At 41.5% G+C, this 19,486-nt stretch overlaps 2 protein-coding genes and 1 pseudogene across 8 annotated transcripts in view; all 3 read left to right on the top strand.

The window, feature by feature from the left end:
* LOC104855158 (protocadherin gamma-C4) overlaps positions 1–19,486 on the top strand; it is a 171,487-nt gene that overhangs the window by 29,437 nt on the left and 122,564 nt on the right. Inside the window, exon 1 of one of the 7 annotated variants that reach the window (XM_019206021.2) lies at positions 6,383–8,940. The exons of 4 other annotated variants lie outside the window; for them this stretch is intronic. In XM_019206021.2, coding sequence (XP_019061566.1) covers positions 6,517–8,940 — 2,424 coding nt within the window. In that variant the 5' untranslated portion in view covers positions 6,383–6,516. Of the gene's footprint in view, positions 1–6,382; positions 8,941–13,040; positions 15,739–19,486 lie in introns of those variants that run through there. 2 more of the 7 variants (XM_033767075.1, XM_019206027.2) reach the window with 2 other exon arrangements.
* LOC104855150 lies at positions 3,303–4,849 on the top strand (annotated as a pseudogene).
* LOC104855122 (protocadherin gamma-B4) lies at positions 17,425–19,407 on the top strand. The gene has a single exon (XM_033765441.1). It carries the CDS (start codon positions 17,704–17,706, stop codon positions 19,405–19,407), a length of 1,704 nt encoding a protein of 567 aa, XP_033621332.1. The 5' UTR covers positions 17,425–17,703.

Raw genomic sequence — 19,486 nt, 5'->3', positions numbered from 1 at the left:
TGTTTTAAAGATAATATTGTGCAAGATCTATACTTCAGTATATCTGAAGTTTATGTAAGAAAATTACATTACAGTACTGGAATAAATCAATAGAAGAGTACAGAAAACTGCTGCACAATGAGTAGCAGAAATTTAGATTAAATCTATAGTGATGATAATGTCTGTATCATTTCAAACTCTGAAAATTTGGGGTTAATCCATGTAATTAATGGATATATGTATTTCTTTTTGTTTTGGGATTTTTGGGTTGTTTTGTTTTTGAGTCATAGTCTTGCTCTGTAATTCAGGCTGGACGTGGACTCTCTATGTAGCCCAGGCTGGCCAAAATTCAGTGATCTTCCTGCCTCAGCCTCCCAAGTGCTAGGATTACAGGCCTGCCCCACCATGCCCAGCTGGATATGTGTATTTGTTGAGAGAAAAAAATCAGTAAGAAGGAAGTTCAGAATTGTGCTTTATTCTATGATGTGGGCAAAAAAGAATTAGATGCTACTACACTAGAGAAATATAAAAGTGCCAGACACTTGGCATCTGTTGGTTATAGGTAGCCCCTTTACTTATCAGGTCAATGTCTATGATGTTTGCATTTCTTTCTTTCTTTCTTTCTTTTTGTACCAGGATCAAACTTGAACTTGAGAGGCAGGTGGCAGAACCACTGAGCTAAATCCCCAGCATATGTTTGTGTTTCTGAAAGTTTTGGTACAATTATGTTTTATTGCAAGAGTCTGAGGTTTGTGCTTGAAAAATCAGTGCAATTTAAGGGTGGCTTGAAACTTTGTAATTCATTTCTTAGTAATGTGCTCATCTTCAATGACAAAATTTTCTTAATGAAAGTTTGGTCTGAGTCTCAAATTCCAGAAGCCTGGGTTGTGTGAAGAAACATTTACTTAATTAGTTTTCTGCTACTAATTTGCTGAAGATGACTTTCAGATATTTCTTATTAACAGATTTTTAATTGTATTTATTTATTTATTTTGGTAACAGGGATCAAACTTGGGTCCTTGTGTTTGTGAGGCAGGTGGTGGAACCACTGAGCTAAATCCTCAGCCCTAACAGAGCTTATTAACAGATTTTCAATCACTCAAATTTAGTGCCTTCAACAGTCTGAACATCAGCTGAAATGATGAATAACTAGGGCAAAATGACAATGGAACATTATTAGTGAAATTACAGGATAGTTTAATCACATGGACGGTTCACTGACACATTTCAAAACCTAGAACTACCTAGTTTTTACATTTACGTGTTTATTTAGAGAACATCAGACTATATGTATCTATGGAATAGTCTCACCTTATAAAATGTGCAGATTCACTGAATAGCTGATACATCCAAATAGTAACAAGAGATGCTATATGGTAGATGCTGACATCACTCGCTGCTACATGAAAACTCACTTCTCCATTTTTTTTTTAAAAAGGGTTATAATTTTGGGTATGTGTCCTTAGTTAACTTTCTGTGCAATGACAAAACATCTTTTAAACCTCTATAAACTACTCTGGACTTTATATTTTTAAATGTTTTCTTCGCCCAATCTCAATATATGTTTATATTTATCATATACTTTTAAAATATATGAATTTTTGGTTTCATATGTGATCTAAAAAGAAACTTTCCCGTAGTCATTGAAATGTTCATACAATAGTGGAAATGTTCTTTGCTTGGGTATGTATTTTTCCTTAAATTCTTTTATTGGTACATTTTAGGTATGCAACACCCTTATTTTATCATCAGGAACTTGTACCTTTACATGATGAGCCTTGGTTCTTATTTTGTCCCATCCCCCTGCTCTCCCCTCACTCCCTCCACCCTGCTTGGGTATGTTTTAGAGTTCTCTTGAATTAGTAATATTTCTATGTTTATATAAAGTAAAGATGCCAATCAATAGCTGTATCCTGGATACAATGAGCAGTTTAAGATGTGTGAATGCTTTTCCAATTTAGGATGAGTCCATGTTGCTATACACCTACCAAGGTTTAGAATAACAATATATTATGTAATTTAAAGATATTTTATTTATAGAGATCTTCCAGTTTGGAAATATGTTTAAAACTGTATAATACCTGTCAAAAACATGAAAATTGGCATGCTTAGTGACAAGGGAAGAGTGTTAGTAAAAAATGTTGAGGATGATCATATAGTAACCTGTGGACGAAGAAAAAGTAAACAACATAAATTTCTTACCTTGGAACATGTAACTGTAAGAATTATACTTCACCCCTCAGATCCAAACAACTCATCATTATTATCTTAGGAGAACTAGTACCATTGAAGACAGTGGTAATATAGTGTTGAAAAATATCACTTGTGGAATAATTTTTCAATCATACTCATTTAATTTAAAATAGACACTTGTAAGCTAAGAAAGAGAGTATCATGCTTTTTACTATGCTTCTACTTTATAGAAAAATATCAGCCTCCTTGCTAAGCTATCAATTCTTTCGGTGGGGTGGGAGACGACAATATTTTCAGAAAGTGAAACATATGATAAAAGTAGGCTGTGAGATTTATAGATTTTACAAATTAGGAGAAAAAGTAACTGATAATTTCAATAATTTTAGACTATACCTTATGCAACCACCAGCACTTTCATTTGTATACTTTCCTATATGTTTTTTGTTTTGTTTTGTTTTGTTTTGTACCAGAGATCAAAGTCAGGTCCTTGCGCTTGTGAGGCAGGCAGCAGAACACTGAGCTAAATCCCTGGCATCCTATGTGTATTTTATTTGGTCTTCATTTTTACTAAGGTTAGCAGGGAAGATCTTTTTATGTCCATTTTATGAAAATGGAAACTAAAAGCACCAATAATGCCAATAAACATTTTAACCAAGGTTATATCTCTGCTTTCTGACAAGTAAAAACTTTTGAATTGGGTGGTAAATTTCAAACTCAAGGAAATGGCAGTCAGGCTGAAGATGGAGTAAATATTAAAAATATTAAAAGTCCTTGTGAAAAGGGAAGATGTGTTTCAGTATCAGTATATGGTAGAATTTTCTACAATATTTAGTAGTTACCCAGAGGTAATATTGAAGGCCCCCCTGGACAGGGGAGCGCAGTCCACTGATGTAGTTCTGCAGCCGAGGCGTGGCTCGCCGCTGTTGGCTAACACTGAGCTAAGTATCTGGTCTTCCCTACCCAGTGGAGTTAGCAGAGGGTCGCCAGGTAGGGTGGGAAAAGCACTTGCTCTCTCCATCTGCCTGCCGCGGAGATATCCTTAGGAAAACCACCTTTCAGACAAAACAAAAGGTCATTCCTGCTAAGAGAACTCTTGAGATCCCCTGTCCCCCGAATCTGAAGACAGTGGGATGGGAAACCTCTCCGGAATGGACCGACTGGACTAAGTCGAAAGCCTTTTCTCTCCCGGCTGTCTTTGTTCTCCCAGGCGCTCGCGAAGCAGACCCACTACGTCATTCCTGAAGAATGGCCACGGGCGCGGGGTGGAAAACCCTGCCAAGGATTAGAGGCTTGGTGTGCGAGGTTTACCTATTCGGAACTTGCGAGTAAATGCAGAGAAAAGGTTCTTGAATGTGAACACCGAAAACGGAGACTTACTTGTGAGCGACCCTATCGATGGAGAGCAGATTTGCGGCAAGAAGTCGACATGTGTTTTGGAATGGCTGCTGAAAAGCCTTTAAGCTTAAAAAAATAAAAATAAAAATAAATATGTATATATAACTGTGCAGATGAAGAATATCAACTACAACTCACTGACCTTTAGTATACTACTGAGATAGAAACCAGCGAATTGGCACTAACTGAAGCCACTGTTGCCCTGAAGTCCGGGCAACATACTGATGTGGCTATCAGTCCACTGCAGCAGTACTACTTCAGCCCTGACGCACACTTCTCTTTGCTTCAAACAGCGGCAGTAGTTACCCAGAGGTAATATTGAAGGCCCTGGACATGGAAAAGCAGTCCAGTCACCAACTGCTCCTCACAGCTGTGGACAGGGACAAAATTGGCTAGAATCTGCACCACCCAAATCAAAGTAATAGTTGCTGATACAAATGATAACCTATTTGTTCAGGACCAGAGTTCTAGAAAACCTGCCCTCAGACTCCTCCGTGCTCAGTGATAGCGAAAGACCCGGATGAGGGTGTCAGTGCCCCGATCACCTACTCCTTCCTCTGTACTCCTAACGCCTTGAGACAACTGTTCAAACTGGACAGTAAAACCCTAACTCACCATTGGCAGAGGGCTGGACTTTGAAGAAAGAGAGAGCCACACAATTAGCCTGGAAGCAAAAGATGGAAGTCATGCAGCACACTGTAAAGCACAACTAGATATTTTAGATGAAGACCACAGTGCCCCAGAGATTACCCTGGCTTCTGAACCCTAGTTTATACAAGAAAATGCTGAGTTGGGGACTGCTATTGCTCTGATCAAAACTCATGATCTATATTCTGAATTTAATGGGAAAATCCTATGTCAACTAAAAGAGAAGTCCCAATTTAAAATAGTTCAAGATATAAAACACACATAGGCTGTTGTCAAATGGATCCCTGAATTAAGAGCAGATCCCAGAATATAATGTCATTATCACAACCACTGAGAATGGCAATCTGGCCCTCTCCTCCAGCATAAAGGTCACTTTTTACATCACTGATATCAATGACAATGCTCCTATTTCCCACCAAGCAGCCTATGAAATTCATATGGCAGAGAACAACCCTTCTGGGGTCTCCATCACTCAAGTCAGTGCCTGGGACCCTGAGCCCGGATACCTGGTCACCAAGGTGGTGGTGGTGAACACCAACTCAGGACACAATGCCTGGCTGTCCTGCCACGTGCTGCAGGCCAGTGACCCTGGGTTCTTCAGCCTGAGGTGCGCACTGCTCTCATTTTAGAAGATAAGGACCCTGCCCGCCACCTGCTGGTCACTTTGCACGAGATGGCGGACAGTCTTCTCTTTAGGCCACTGCCTGGTTTCACCCAATCTTTGCAGATAGGTTATAAGAGATTCTGCTCTACTTTAACAATCATCCTGCGGGGCCTTGCCCACAGCCAATCCGCAGTATTACCTTGCTTGTAGTGGCCTAGTCCTTGATCTATGTGCTGTTTCTGCTTGCTGTGGTTCTAGCTACTGCACTGAACTTTCGATGCTCCTCCAGCCCAGTGCCTGGGGACTACTTTCAGTCTTCTCTGTCCTCTAGACCCGTCGCTGTGGTTCTCCCCAACTACTGCAAAGGAACTTTGCTTCATTCCTACAACCTGTGTGATGCCTCGTATTCCTCAAAAAATGAGTTTAAATTTCTCAATATAATGCCCAAAAGTGTTTAACCACAAGATCTATGTGATAGTTTCTTGACTTCAGAGTACCAGCAATGACATTCCAAACATGACCTCTACTTCAATCAACTTGCAGCTGGTATGTTTTTTAGATCTTTCCTCCATAAATATAATTAGGTCACAATTCATGAATGTAGATATAAAAGGTATAGAGATAAAATATGTTGTATGGTATTATTTTTTCTGGGCACAGAGTATGGGACTAGGAAATCATTTGTAAACTTAACTGTATTACTGTTTTTCTTTCATAGAAAGTCTTCTTGAAATTTTTGTTAATCCTAAAACAATATCACCAGAAACATACTCTATGCAGTAGTGTCTCACTGTCATTATGAGATATCATCTATCCTGAATTAAATACTCTTCTATATAAGTAAATGATTTGCTTCCTTTCAGTGCAATCAGTCCCAAAGTATATATAATATATAATTAACATTAACCTGTAGATTTTCACTTCCTTTGCATATTTTTAAAAGTATACACAAATCTTTCCTATGTCAAGAAAGAAAGTTCTTCTTCTTCTTTTTTTTTTTTTTTTTTTTTTTAAAAAAATTTTTCCTGTCAAAAAAAAAGGTTTTTTTTTTTTTTTTTTTTTTTTTTTTTTGATACCGAGGTTGGGGCTGGAACTTGGGACCTTGCGCTTGTGAGGCAGGTGGTGGAACCACTGAGCTAAGTCCCCAGCAGAACAGATAGTGGCTTCTAAAAAAATGGCAATTCATAACTGGCACTATAGTATATGGACACTATAGTATCTTGTTTGTGATTTTTGATTCCCTTATTAAAAATGAGATTAATTCAAGAGTTACAGAAAACTGATATTGTTTGTGCTCTCTAATATCAAAATTTTTTCACAAAAATAAATGACAAGTTTTAGGCAACATTTAAAATTACTTGAAATCAAGTCTTTTATTCTTTTGTTTTACTATCTTGGGAATAGAAGTATGAATGTCGTTTCTGCATATTTAACAAAATCCTCTGATAGTTTCACGAAATAGTGCAGTATTAAATCAGGACTCTAAGTGTCGCTGTTCACTAACCGGGCACAAAAATCAATGGGAATTTGAGTTAATCCTCCAACCACAAAACAGATCAAACATCAACACTGCGCAGAAATTCTGACTTGAGATGGTTCCCAACTGGTCTTTGCTTGCTGCTAATTCTGAAGAGCACAAAGTGGAGCGGCCCTGTTCTTTTCACTCCTAATCCTAGGGAATTCACAATAAAACAGTCATGGTGACTCTGCAGAGGCGCCTGTACCGCTGCGAGCTGCTGCTGTTCTTCATTCTCCTGCGGTTGCTGTGGGGGGCTGGGGCTGGGCAGATCCACTACACTATTCCAGAGGAGCTAGAGAAAGGTTCCTTCGTGGGCAACATCTCCAAGGACTTGGGGCTACAACCCCAGGAGATCGCTGAGCGAGGAGTCCGCATCGTCTCCCGAGGTAGGACGCAGCTTTTCTCTCTGAACCCGCGCAGCGGCAGCTTGGTTACCGCGGCCAGGGTAGACCGGGAGGAGCTGTGCGCTCACAGCGCGCGGTGTCTGTTGAGTTTTAACATCCTTGTTGAGGATAAATTGAATCTTTATCCTGTGGAAGTGGAAATAGTGGACATTAATGACAATGCACCCCGGTTCTTAAGGGAAGAATTGGAAGTGAAAATTATTGAAAGTGCAGCTCTAGCCTCTCGTTTTCTACTCATGGAGGTATATGACCCTGATGTGGGAATGAACTCTCTTCAGAGCTTAAAGCTTAACAAAAACAGTCACTTCTCAGTGGATGTGCAAAGTCAAGCACATGGGGCCAAGTACCCAGAGCTCGTACTGGAGCACACCCTGGACCGGGAGGGAGAAGCCGTTCACAATCTGGTCCTTACTGCCATGGATGGTGGTGACCCTGTCCGTTCATCTGTGGCTCGAATTTTGGTGACTGTCCTAGATGCAAATGACAATGCTCCAGTATTTACTCAGCCTGTGTACCAAGTAAGTATTCCTGAAAATCTGCCAGTAGGTACACCAGTATTGTCGGTAAATGCCACTGACCTGGATGAAGGAGCATATGCAGAAGTAACATATTCCTTTGTGAAGACCACAGAAAAGATCTCACAGATATTTTGTTTGAATGTTTTCACGGGAGAAATTTCAACCTCTGCAACTCTAGATTATGAAGACTCCAGCTTCTATGAGCTGGATGTTGAAGCCCGGGATGGGCCAGGTCTTCAAGACAGAGCAAAAGTCTTAATAACTATTTTGGATGTGAATGATAATGTACCAGAAGTGGTTGTTACATCTGGAAGCAGAACAATTGATGAAAATGCTCCTCCAGGAACAGTAATTGCTCTTTTGCAAGTATATGATCAAGACTCTGGACTGAACGGCATGGTGATGTGTTCTATCTCAAGAAGTCTCCCATTCGAATTGGAAAAATCAGTAGACAATTATTACCGATTAAAGACAAATGCAGTTCTAGATCGGGAACAGGTGTCTTTGTACAACATCACTGTGACAGCCACAGACAAAGGCACACCACCTCTGTCTACAGAAAAACTCATCTCCCTAAGTGTGGCAGACACTAATGACAATCCACCTGTTTTCTCCCACTCGTCTTATTCTGTCTACGTCCCTGAGAACAACCCAAGAGGTGCCTCCATCTTCTCTGTGAATGCAGTAGACCTTGACAGTCAGGAAAATGCACAAGTCACCTACTTCCTGGCTGAAGACACTCTCTGGGGTGTACCTTTGTCCTCCTACCTGTCCATTAATTCCAACACTGGTGTATTATATGCACTTCGTTCTTTTGACTATGAGCAGTTTAGAGACCTGCAGTTACTGGTGACAGCCAGAGACAGTGGGAACCCTCCACTCAGCAGCAATGTGTCACTGAACCTATTTGTGCTGGACCAGAATGACAACACTCCTGAGATCCTGTACCCTACTCTCCCCACAGATGGCTCTACTGGGGTGGAGCTAACACCCCGCTCTGCAGAGCCTGGATACCTCGTGACCAAGGTGGTGGCAATAGATAGAGACTCAGGTCAGAATGCCTGGCTCTCCTATCGCCTGCTCAAGGCCAGTGAACCAGGGCTTTTCTCTGTGGGGCTGCACTCAGGTGAGGTGCGCACAGCTAGAGCCCTGCTAGACAGAGACACAGTGAAGCAGAACCTTGTGATAGCTGTCCAGGATCATGGTCAGCCCCCTCTCTTGGCCACTGTCACACTTACTGTGGTGGTGGCCAACAGCATCCCAGATGTTCTGGCCGACTTGAGCAGTTTTGAGCCCCCACAGGACTCGGATGCCTCAGACCTCACATTCTACCTGGTGGTGGCAGTGGTCATTGTTTCCTGCATCTTCTTCACTTTTGTTATGGGGCTGTTGTTGCTGAAACTGAAGTGCTGCCTAAAGTCGGGCTTGATGAAGTCTACGAATGGGGGTTTGTCCAATGTGCCCATCTCACACTTTGTGGGCATGGATGGGGTGCAGGCTTTCCTGAAGACCTATTCTCATGAGGTCTCCCTTACCTCAGACTCAAGGAAGAGCCACCTGATCTTCCCCCAGCCCAACTATGCCCACACACTCATCAGCCAGGAGGGCTGTGAGAAAAATGAGCCTCTTTTGATACAGGAAGTGTCCAATTTTCATAAAGAGGAAGACTCCTTTGTTCAGGTAAGGTAATTGCTCTTACTGTTTTTTTAAACGAGAGATTTTTAAATCTATCTTTGATCAGTGCTTAGTCTTTTACTGTGACTCATATAATTCTGATTTTTTTAATTAGCAGAACTCTTCTAAATCTTAGTTTTCCCAAATTTTATAGAAAGATATTAGTGCATGTGTTTGATTTTTAAATTTTTTTTCTTTTTTTGAAAACTGTATGTGCCTTTGATTTCATACATCTCATTTCTTGGTTCCTTCCTATTATGTGACATGTGGGAAATCCTTCCCCTTTCTAATTTGAAGAAAACCTGAATCACCGCCTGTGTTAAATAAGATCAAGACCTTAGTTTTCTTCAATGTTAACATTGGATGTGTTTCTCTCTCTTTCCTTCTTTCTCTTTCTTTTTCTTTCTTTCTTTTTTTCTTTCTCCCTTTCTCACTTACTTTCTCTTTCTTTCTTTCTTTCTTTCTTTCTGTCAGGGTCTCTCTTTGTAGTTCAGGCTGGACCTGAACTCACTATGTAGCCCAGGCTGGCCTCAAACTGGCAGTGATTCTCCTGCCTCAGCCTCCAAAGTGCTGGGATTACAGGCATGTGTCACACACCTGCCTCTGGATGTGTTTCTAAAATGATAGAGATTCAATCATAGCAAATATCTCTATTTGCTCTCTTTAGTTCTTAGGAATTAAAAAACGGGGGTGGCTATGTATGTTGTGCCATAATAGAGCACTTGCCTAGCATACATGAGGCCCTGGATTCTACCCCCAGCATCACACACAGGTACATATGTGTGTGCATGCACACACATGCACACAACACACACACACACACACACACACACACACACACACACACATTGTTTTAAGAAAGGTAAGAATCATCGATGCCTGTAGCAGAGACTACCTGATTTTTGGTATTAACATACCTGAATAATATCTCTAGAACTATCTGTCATTCATTTGGGCCAGTCAAATTCTTTATAGTTTTCTGACTAAAATTAGAAGATTTGCCTGATCTGCATCATGTAATTGTAGGAAAATAAAATAATGTTATGATTTTTTTCAAACTGTAAAGTGTCATAGTGAAGAAGTACTTGTCAACATCACTATTATAACTGTTGGATTGTTAAATATTAGTACACTGTGCTGTGTTCCTACTATTACATTTTCTGCATATTGTGTTCTTGGTAGTATTTAGTACTGAAAATAAATTTTAACGGAAGTTCAATAGTGACCAGTTATAGGAAATATCTCTAAAAACAAGACAGACCAGTGTATGGGAGAATAAGGGATTAAGAGGGCTCAAAAATTTAAATAATTTTGCACTTTATATTCAAATATTTGGAGAAAAACAGATTTTCATTTAAAGAAATTATTAGTTCTATTCATATGGTGAAAAGAGACAAACTGAGTTATGGCTTAGTGAACGGAAAACAGCAAAGATTTTAATTATCAAAATTGTTCTAATAGGAAATGGATTGCTAAGGAGATTCTATTATTGGCATTCTTCAAAAGAAGGTTGATGGCCATGTAATTAACAAAGTATGAAAGTTTCTATAATTTTTGTCTTTTTCTTTTTATAAAGTTTATTGGTACAATTTAGGTATAAAATAGTTACATTCATCTTTGGGATCTTGTACCTTTACAAGACTTATCTTGCTTCTTATTTTTCCCCATTCCCCCCTTCACCCCCTCCACCCTTCCCTGTTTGCAAAGACATTGTTTCCATGTTTTCCCATTTTACATATTTTTTCTTTTCCCTTTTTCCCTTTCCCTGACCCCTCCCACTGCCTCTACTCTTTTAGACCTTTTCTTCATATTATGCCATATCAATTATACATTTTGATCCTTATTTACTCTTTCAGTTTTTCACACCAGAAAGGAAGTTTATAACTTGATGAATTATTCAACTAAATTATAGCCAAGCTTTTTTTCCAATCTTGAGCTAGAGGATTTTATGATTTGATGATAGAGTGGATTGCCCAGTTATGCACCTTAATTTAATATGCATATGTAGGAAAATAATTAAGGAACATATCAAAAATGTTTGAGAACCTCCTCTGTAACCTGACTTTGTCAGTCTTCAAAAATATAACATTGAGTCAGGCATGGTGTCACAAACCTATAATCCCAGAACTCTGGGAGACTGAGGCAGAAGAATAGTAGATTCAAGCCCAGCCTGGACAACTTAATGACAGTGATATCAACTTAATGACTTAGTAATAGTCTCAAAATAAAAAAGGCTGGGTATGTAGCTCAGTGCAAAGGCCCTGAGTTCTACCCCTAGTATCACCAAAATGAAATAAAATAAAATAAATGTAATTCAGTGGTAACGTTCTTGCCTACCATGCACAAGGTCCTGGTTTTGATCTGCAACACTCCAGCACAGTTTAAAAAAAAAAAAAACATGATGTTGAATTTGTCTAGCATGTCTCACTCCCTGGGTTTGAACCCCATCAATACAAAAATATTAAGTTCATGTTTTCAAATAAAATGATAAGCATAATATGTGCTTTTCTAAATCAATACTGTGATATCTACATTTCAGCAATTATTATAGAAGTATTTTTTCATGTTTGCAAATATATATGGCTAACCCAAAGTTTCCAAACATATATTTCAAAAGCTGAGTTGTTTGGATATTTGTACAATGATTCTTTGATGACTTTTATGAGAATTTAATAGTAAATTACAATTTTAAACAAATTGAATCTTGATTATTAATCATGTTAGCTACATGGTCTCATATAAATGTCATGTTTTATACACTCAAAGTATAATATACATTCTGAGATATGAATGCCATTTTCTGTATCAGTTTTCAATGTCCAAACTATATCTTGAACATTGACCATTAGACAAAGCTACTTAAGTGGGTTTTATGGATAGTAGGTTGCAAAAAAAGAATGCAAAAGTATGTTGCATTCTTTTACCTGAATTACCTGTAGCCATTTCATTTAAAAGAGTAAAATATTTCACTGATGGAAAAATTATCACATTCTATTCATACAATAATCATTCATTCTTTTGAACTGACCAACTCAAATATTCTGACAACCATTGAATTTGCTAAATGTGGACTCCTTGAGGCTCTTTGATATACCCACCATAAAGATTGGTAATATAAAGACAGGCCTTCAGAAATTTTAAGCATATACTAAATTTTGATGCATCCAGAAAAAATTACCAAATTGTTGGGCTGCTTTATCATGAAGACCATTCATTTCTGATCAAAATTGTGTTGAGGCGACATTTGTTGCAGGAGGAGTAAAAGTCTCCAAGAGAATTTCTGGACAATACTTACATTTTTGCTTGGGAATGAACTACACAAAACTCCAGTGCATGGTTCTTCAATAGAAGAAAAGTTTCCATAAAGAAAAAAATTCTTTAAGTAAACTTGTTTTCTCGGAAGTCAAATAGACTTTCCATAGGTTTTTGTTTGTTTGTTTTGTTTTGTTTTTTGTTTTTTTTGAGACAGGATCTGACTATGTTGTTGAGACTGACCTGGAACTCACTATGTAGCCCAGGCTGGTCTCAAACTCACAGCGATCCTCCTGCCTCGGCTCCCGAGTGCTGGGACTACAGGTGTGCACCTGGCCCCATAGGTTTTTGTTTTTTTTTAAATATAAGTAAAGAAATGGTTAGGCTTCTTCCCTATAACTCAGTCATTATAACATACTATCTTTAAAACTATAAAATTATTTCAATTTGATATAATGAGATTAAATTTTATTAAACTTCTCAGTTGTCTAGTAGTGATCTACAATACTTACTTTTATGTTGTGAGATAATTTAGAAAATGAATAGTAGAGACAAGGAAGCCATTTAGGTATTAAATATATGTATTCAAATAACTCTTACCTTTTTACCTGTAATGGTGTACTTTGCTTTATGTGCGACAAAGTATGAATCAGTGTTCAAAAGGGTAACTTCAAAAGTGCAAAGCAAAAGAGATTTTTAAAATTTATGTAGGATTATCACATAACCACCCGTCGATGCATTTGTGTTCATTTTCTCGAAATGGACTTCTAAACGATATCAGAGATATCTGGAGTGAAGAATCTTAAGCAAATGGAAAATTTGAAGGAGGAAATGGTTTTCTGTAAAATCCGATTGTTTGAATATGGTGCAGTAGCGCAGTAAGGACTCTGAGCGCCGCTGTTCACCAACCAGGGGGAAATGTGCGGGGAGCTCAGACAGAACCACCTAGTTTTACACCACAAAGAAGCGACAGATTGAGATAAGCCCTCTTCCAAGCTGCACCAAGCTCAAGTTTCTATACTATGGGCTTCTGAGCTTCCTTTCCGAATTTCGGGGGTCCACGCTGACACACTTGCGTCCAGAAGCACATCCAGAGACCGCTCGGTGCCTAAGCAAGATCTGCAGGCAGCAATGGCGGCTCCGCAGGGAGGCGGGGACTACAGAGGATTCCTTCTGTTCATCCTCTTGGGGACCTGCTGGGAAACCTGGGCCGGACAAATTCGCTATTCTGTGCCGGAGGAGACAAACAAAGGGTCTTTTGTGGGCAACATCTCCAAGGACCTGGGGCTGGAGCCCCGGGAGCTGGCGGAGCGCGGAGTCCGCATCGTCTCCAAAGGTAGGACGCAGCTTTTCTCTCTGAATCCGAGAAGCGGCAGCTTGGTCACCGCGGGCCGGATAGACCGGGAGGAGCTGTGCGCCCAGAGCGCGCGGTGTCTGGTGAGTTTTAACATCTTGATGGAAGATAAAATGAATCTTTTCCCTGTTGAAGTGGAAATAATGGATGTTAATGACAATGCACCTAGATTCTTGACGGAAGAAATAACCGTAAAAATAATGGAGAATACAGCTCTTGGAATGCGGTTTCCACTAAATCAGGCTGGAGATCCAGATGTGGGCACAAACTCCCTCCAGGGATACCAGCTCAGCCCCAATGGCCACTTCTCCTTGGTTGTGCAAAGTGGAAATGATAGAAAAAAGTACCCGGAACTAGTGCTGGAGCAGGTGCTGGACCGGGAAGAAGAGAGGGTTCACCATCTGGTCCTCACGGCCTATGATGGTGGGGATCCACCTTTATCTGGCACCGCCCGAATCCAAGTGACAGTGGTGGATGTGAATGATCACACACCAGTCTTTTCTCTGCCCCAGTACCAAGTGACTGTGCCTGAGAGCGTACCAATAGGCACAAGACTTCTGGCAGTAAACGCTGTCGACCTGGATGAGGGAGTCAACGGAGAAGTGACATATTCTTTTCGGCAAGTAACTCCAAAACTTCTACAAATATTCCATCTCAATTCCCTAACAGGAGAAGTATCCACACTAGAAAGTCTTGATTATGAAGAATCCAACTTCTATGAAATGGAGGTTCAGGCTCAGGATGGTCCTGGTAGTCTGGCAAAAGCGAAAGTATTAATCATAATTTTAGATGTGAATGATAACGCTCCAGAAGTGACTGTGACCTCTGTAACCAATTCAATTCCAGAAGACACACCTCCTGGGACAGTAATTGCTCTTTTCTACCTCCAAGACAAAGATTCTGGAAAGAATGGTGAGGTGACCTGCACTCTTCCAGAAAACCTTCCTTTTAAATTAGAAAGATCGATAGATAATTATTATAGATTGATCACAGCAAAACACTTGGACCGGGAAAAATGCTCTGTGTACAATATCACACTTAAAGCCACAGATGGGGGAGCTCCTCCCCTGTCCACAGAAACATACATCTCCATGTATGTGTTGGACACCAACGACAACCCACCCGTCTTCCCCCAATCCTCCTACTCTGTCTACATCCCTGAGAACAACCCTAGAGGTGCTTCCATTTTCTCAGTAACTGCACATGACCCTGACAGTGAAAAGAATGCCCAGGTCACTTATTCCTTGGGCAACGACACCATCCAAGAGGCACCAGTGTCCTCTTATGTCTCCATCAACTCTGACAGTGGTGTCCTGTATGCACTCCAGTCCTTTGATTATGAACAGTTTCAAAACCTACAACTGAAAGTGATTGCACGTGACAGTGGAGACCCACCTCTCAGTAGCAACATGTCACTGAACCTGTTGGTGCTGGACCAGAACGATAATGCACCTGAGATCCTCTACCCCACTCTCCCCACTGATGGCTCTACTGGGGTGGAGCTTGCTCCTCGATCTGCAGAGCCTGGATACTTGGTGACCAAGGTGGTTGCAGTGGACAGAGACTCAGGCCAGAATGCCTGGCTCTCCTATCGCCTCCTCAAAGCCAGTGAACCAGGGCTCTTCTCTGTGGGGCTGCACACAGGTGAGGTTCGTACAGCAAGAGCCCTATTGGACAGAGACACAGTGAAGCAGAGTCTTGTGGTGGCTGTCCAGGACCATGGCCAACCTCCTCTCTCTGCCACTGTCACGCTTACTGTAGCAGTGGCTGACAGCATCCCAGATGTCTTGGCTGACCTGAGCAGCATCAGGATTCCCACTGATCCTGAAGATTCAGACCTCACACTCTACCTGGTGGTAGCAGTAGCCAGTGTCTCCTGTGTCTTCCTTGTCTTTGTCATTGTGTTGCTAGCACTTAGACTGAGGCGCTGGTATGAGTCGCGCTTGCTGCAAGCTACAGGTACTGGGTTGGAAGATGTGCCTGCCTCACACTTTGTGGGTATGGATGGAGTGCAGGCTTTTCTACAGACCTATTCTCATGAGATCTCCCTTACTGCCGACTCTGGAAAGAGCCACATCATCTTTCCCCAGCCCAACTACGTGGATACGCTCATCAGCCAAGATAGCTGTGAGAAAAATGATTCTCTGTTAGCCTCTATAGATTTCCATGAATGTAAGGCGCAAGGCCCAAGTATTCAGGTGAGTTAAATTCTTCCTTTATCTTTATTTCCACAGAAATTAAGTTATGCATAGTATATCTCTTATTTTGTGAAATGAGTATTTTAAAGATAGAGGTTAACAAAACAAAGATATAAAGGCAAGTTTACTGGTTAATTTTGGTGGTGATACTTTTGCATTGGACACATAAAAGTCTATGGATATGATTGTGAATAAGTAGGCCATCACATTTTTGTACCATCAATCGGTATTTTTCACTTGGTTTCTAGTATATTTTATAAGTGAGAATGGATTGTTGAATCTTTCTTCATACAAGAGTAAAACACAACTCTTGTGCTTTCTTGGGATTTTCCTTAGGAGTCAGATCTTTAAGTGTTTCTTAAAGTGGTTTCAGTGAAGCTCTTTTCTTTGTTCTGCCTCTGCCTGCATGTACCTCAACTTGGTGGCCCTGTACATTATGGTTGCTTCATTAATTATTTAAAAACTAGCCATCCATTAAAAAAGCATAGTACTAGAAAGTTAAATTGATGTCTCAAGAATGAAACATGCCAAGCTTCACCAAGAACTATATCAAAGACAGGCACAGTGTCTAATGCCACCTAAGGTCATTAGCCAGAATAGCTAAAATGTGTCAAATAAAATGTCACTTCAGGGGTGTAAACCCTTGTGAAATAGGCTTGTGCGCTTTAACACAATTCCAATGTACTTAGTGGTACATCCATGTGAACAATGTCTGTGGGCTCTCCAGGTGGGAGAATTAAAAGGATGGCTCTGTGAAGCAACCATTTCACACACTTAAACCCTCGACCTGTAGTCATTTTATTTACTGGGTCTGATAAAATTTTTGGTTGGAAATAACCCAATTTGGGATTGAATACAACCATATTTATTTGTAAGGTAACTTGGTAAGTTCAATACTTCAAATGATTATCATATGTAACAGGTAGGTGCCAAGGTATTCTTGACTCCTTTGATCTTTTCAGCATGAATTTAAAGGACTTATTTTATTTCATTTTAATGGTACTGGGGATCAAACTAGGGTCCTTGCACTTGCAAGGCAGGCGGCGGAACCACTGAGCTAAATCCCCAGCCTCAGGATTTATTTTAAAATGTAGTCATATTGAGTTTGATCCTGGTACCCCCCCAAAAAAAATGTAGTTGTATTTGGTGCTATTTGCACAAAAATGACTGGGCAACAAAAGAGCAGAATATCTTGCTCATTCTGTGATGTGCACATGCGTAATCACTTAGAAAGAAGACAATTTCACTGACATGTTGTGAGAAGAGTCCAAAACTAGAAATACGGTCATCAGGTATTTTGAAAATAAAATGCCCCCAATCCAAGTTTGTTAGTGGCTTTAGAATGTTTTTAAACAAAGGGGAGAAATCATCACTAAACTCAGGAAACTGTTACTAGAATACTTTCAAAAGACAATTTTCTTTGAATTCTGAGGCCATAATGTAATGTAAAATGGCAGATAGTCACCAGTACGACAGAAAAAATATATTATTCCCCAGGTAACTTTGGAGACCGATGTTATATGCTGTTACTATGTTGCCACTAGGAAAACCTATCATCCTGGAAAGTGGGGTAAAAACTTTTTTTCTAAGAGTCCGACTTCAAACGCTATTAAATTTATACCTACGGAGCGAGGTTGTTTCCAGTAGACAAAACTATACTACTGATTAAGCTGAAAGAGCAGAGGCTGCAGTTCCCCAGTGTGCACTCTGGGCGCCGCTGTTGGCCAAAGACCAGAGCTCGGCGCTCGCCTTCTCCTCGCGCAGCCGCACCGCGCTTACCAGGGCCGCCCTCTCACCCTCGCCAGGGCGAGCCCTTAGACCGCTTCCTACTGGAAAAGAGAAGAAACTTTCCCTGGACTGGGACTGAGAACTAAAGCCCATCCGGAACCCCGCGTGTCTGCGATACAGTGCTTATTCGTGAGCCCGCGTCTCCAGGCCGGTGAGCAAGCTGAGGGAGCAGGAGGGATGGGGAGCGGCGCTGTGCAGAGGGGCAGGGCTGAGAGGCGGCCAGTGTTCTTTCCCTTGCTGCTGTCTTTGTTCAGCCCGGCGCTCTCGGAGCAGATCCGCTACAGGATCCCTGAGGAAATGGCCAAGGGCTCGGTGGTGGGGAACCTGGCCAAGGACCTGGGCTTCAGCGTCCAGGAGTTACCGACTCGGAAGCTGCGCGTCAGTTCGGAGAAACCTTACTTCTCAGTGAGCGCAGAGAGCGGGGAGCTGCTTGTGAGCAGTAGGCTAGACAGGGAGCAGATATGTGGGAAGAGGCCTGCGTGTGTCCTGGAATTTGAGGCTGTTGCTGAAGACCCGTTGAACTTTTATCATGTGAGTGTGGAGATCGAGGACGTTAATGACCACTCCCCAAAATTCACGCAAACTTCCTTTGAGCTGCAAATAAGCGAGTCCACCAAGCCCGGTGCACGATTTATCCTAGGATCTGCCCATGATGCAGATATTGGTACCAACGCCCTACAAAATTACGAACTCAGTCCCAATGATCATTTCTCACTCACGAATAAAGAGAAAGCAGATGGTAGTAAATACCCCGAAATGATACTGAAGATTCCTTTAGACCGGGAAAAACAGAGCTTCTACCACTTGGCCTTGACTGCCTTTGACTTTGGGGATCCACCCCTCAGCAGCACTGCACAGATACAGGTCCTAGTGACAGATGCCAATGATAATTCTCCCGTATTCAGTCAAGACATATACAGAGTAAGCCTTCCGGAAAGCCTGTGCCCAGGAAGCACCGTGCTCCGAGTGACTGCCACCGACCAGGATGAGGGAGTCAATGCTGAGATTACATTCTCTTTCAGTGAAACGGGCCAGGTCAGCCCGTTTGACCTGAATTCTAACACTGGGGAAATTACTACTCTAAACACATTAGATTTTGAAGAATTAAAAGAATATTCCATTGTTTTGGAAGCAAGGGATGGTGGAGGAATGATTGCACAATGTACAGTGGAGATAGAAATCCTAGATGAAAATGACAACATCCCACAAGTGATAATCCAGTCTCTACCCGACCTAATTATGGAAGACACTGAGCTAGGAACACACATTGCTTTGCTTAAAATCCGTGACAAGGATTCTGGTCACAATGGAGAAGTTACCTGTAAATTAGAAGGTGAGGTTCCATTTAAAATACTCACTTCTTCAAGAAACACATATAAATTAGTGACTGATGGGGTTCTAGACCGGGAAGAGAACTCGGAGTACAACATCACCATAACAGCCACAGACAGAGGTAACCCACCTCTCTCCTCCAGCTCCAGTGTCACCCTGCACATTGGTGATGTCAACGACAATGCACCCGTTTTCCACCAGGCCTCCTACATGGTCCATGTGGCTGAGAACAACCCTCCTGGTGTCTCCATCGCGCAAGTCAGTGCCTGGGACCCTGACTCGGGACCCAACGGCCAGGTCTCCTACTCCATCGTGGCCAGCGACCTGGAGCCTAGAGCGCTGCTGTCCTACGTGTCCGTGAGCCCGCAGAGCGGGGTGGTGTTCGCGCAGCGCGCCTTCGACCACGAGCAGCTGCGCGCCTTCGAGCTGACGCTGCAGGCCCGCGACCAGGGCTCGCCCGCGCTCAGCGCCAACGTGATTCCCCATATATTATTTCTAGCTTTGTTTCCTCAAACTTCTACTAGTCTAAGGTCAGCAGAGCCCTCCTAAGAGTCAGACCCACATATATCTGTTACATATAAGATCTGCCATCAGATTCCAAAATCTGACACTTGTGACCCCTCCTCTT

Source organism: Fukomys damarensis, unplaced genomic scaffold (genome assembly GCF_012274545.1).
Source record: "Fukomys damarensis isolate Sample0158 unplaced genomic scaffold, DMR_v1.0_HiC HiC_scaffold_3, whole genome shotgun sequence".
NCBI lineage: Eukaryota > Metazoa > Chordata > Mammalia > Rodentia > Bathyergidae > Fukomys > Fukomys damarensis.
Note: the sequence above shows the minus strand (reverse complement) of the source record. Positions and strands in the feature narration are given on the sequence as shown.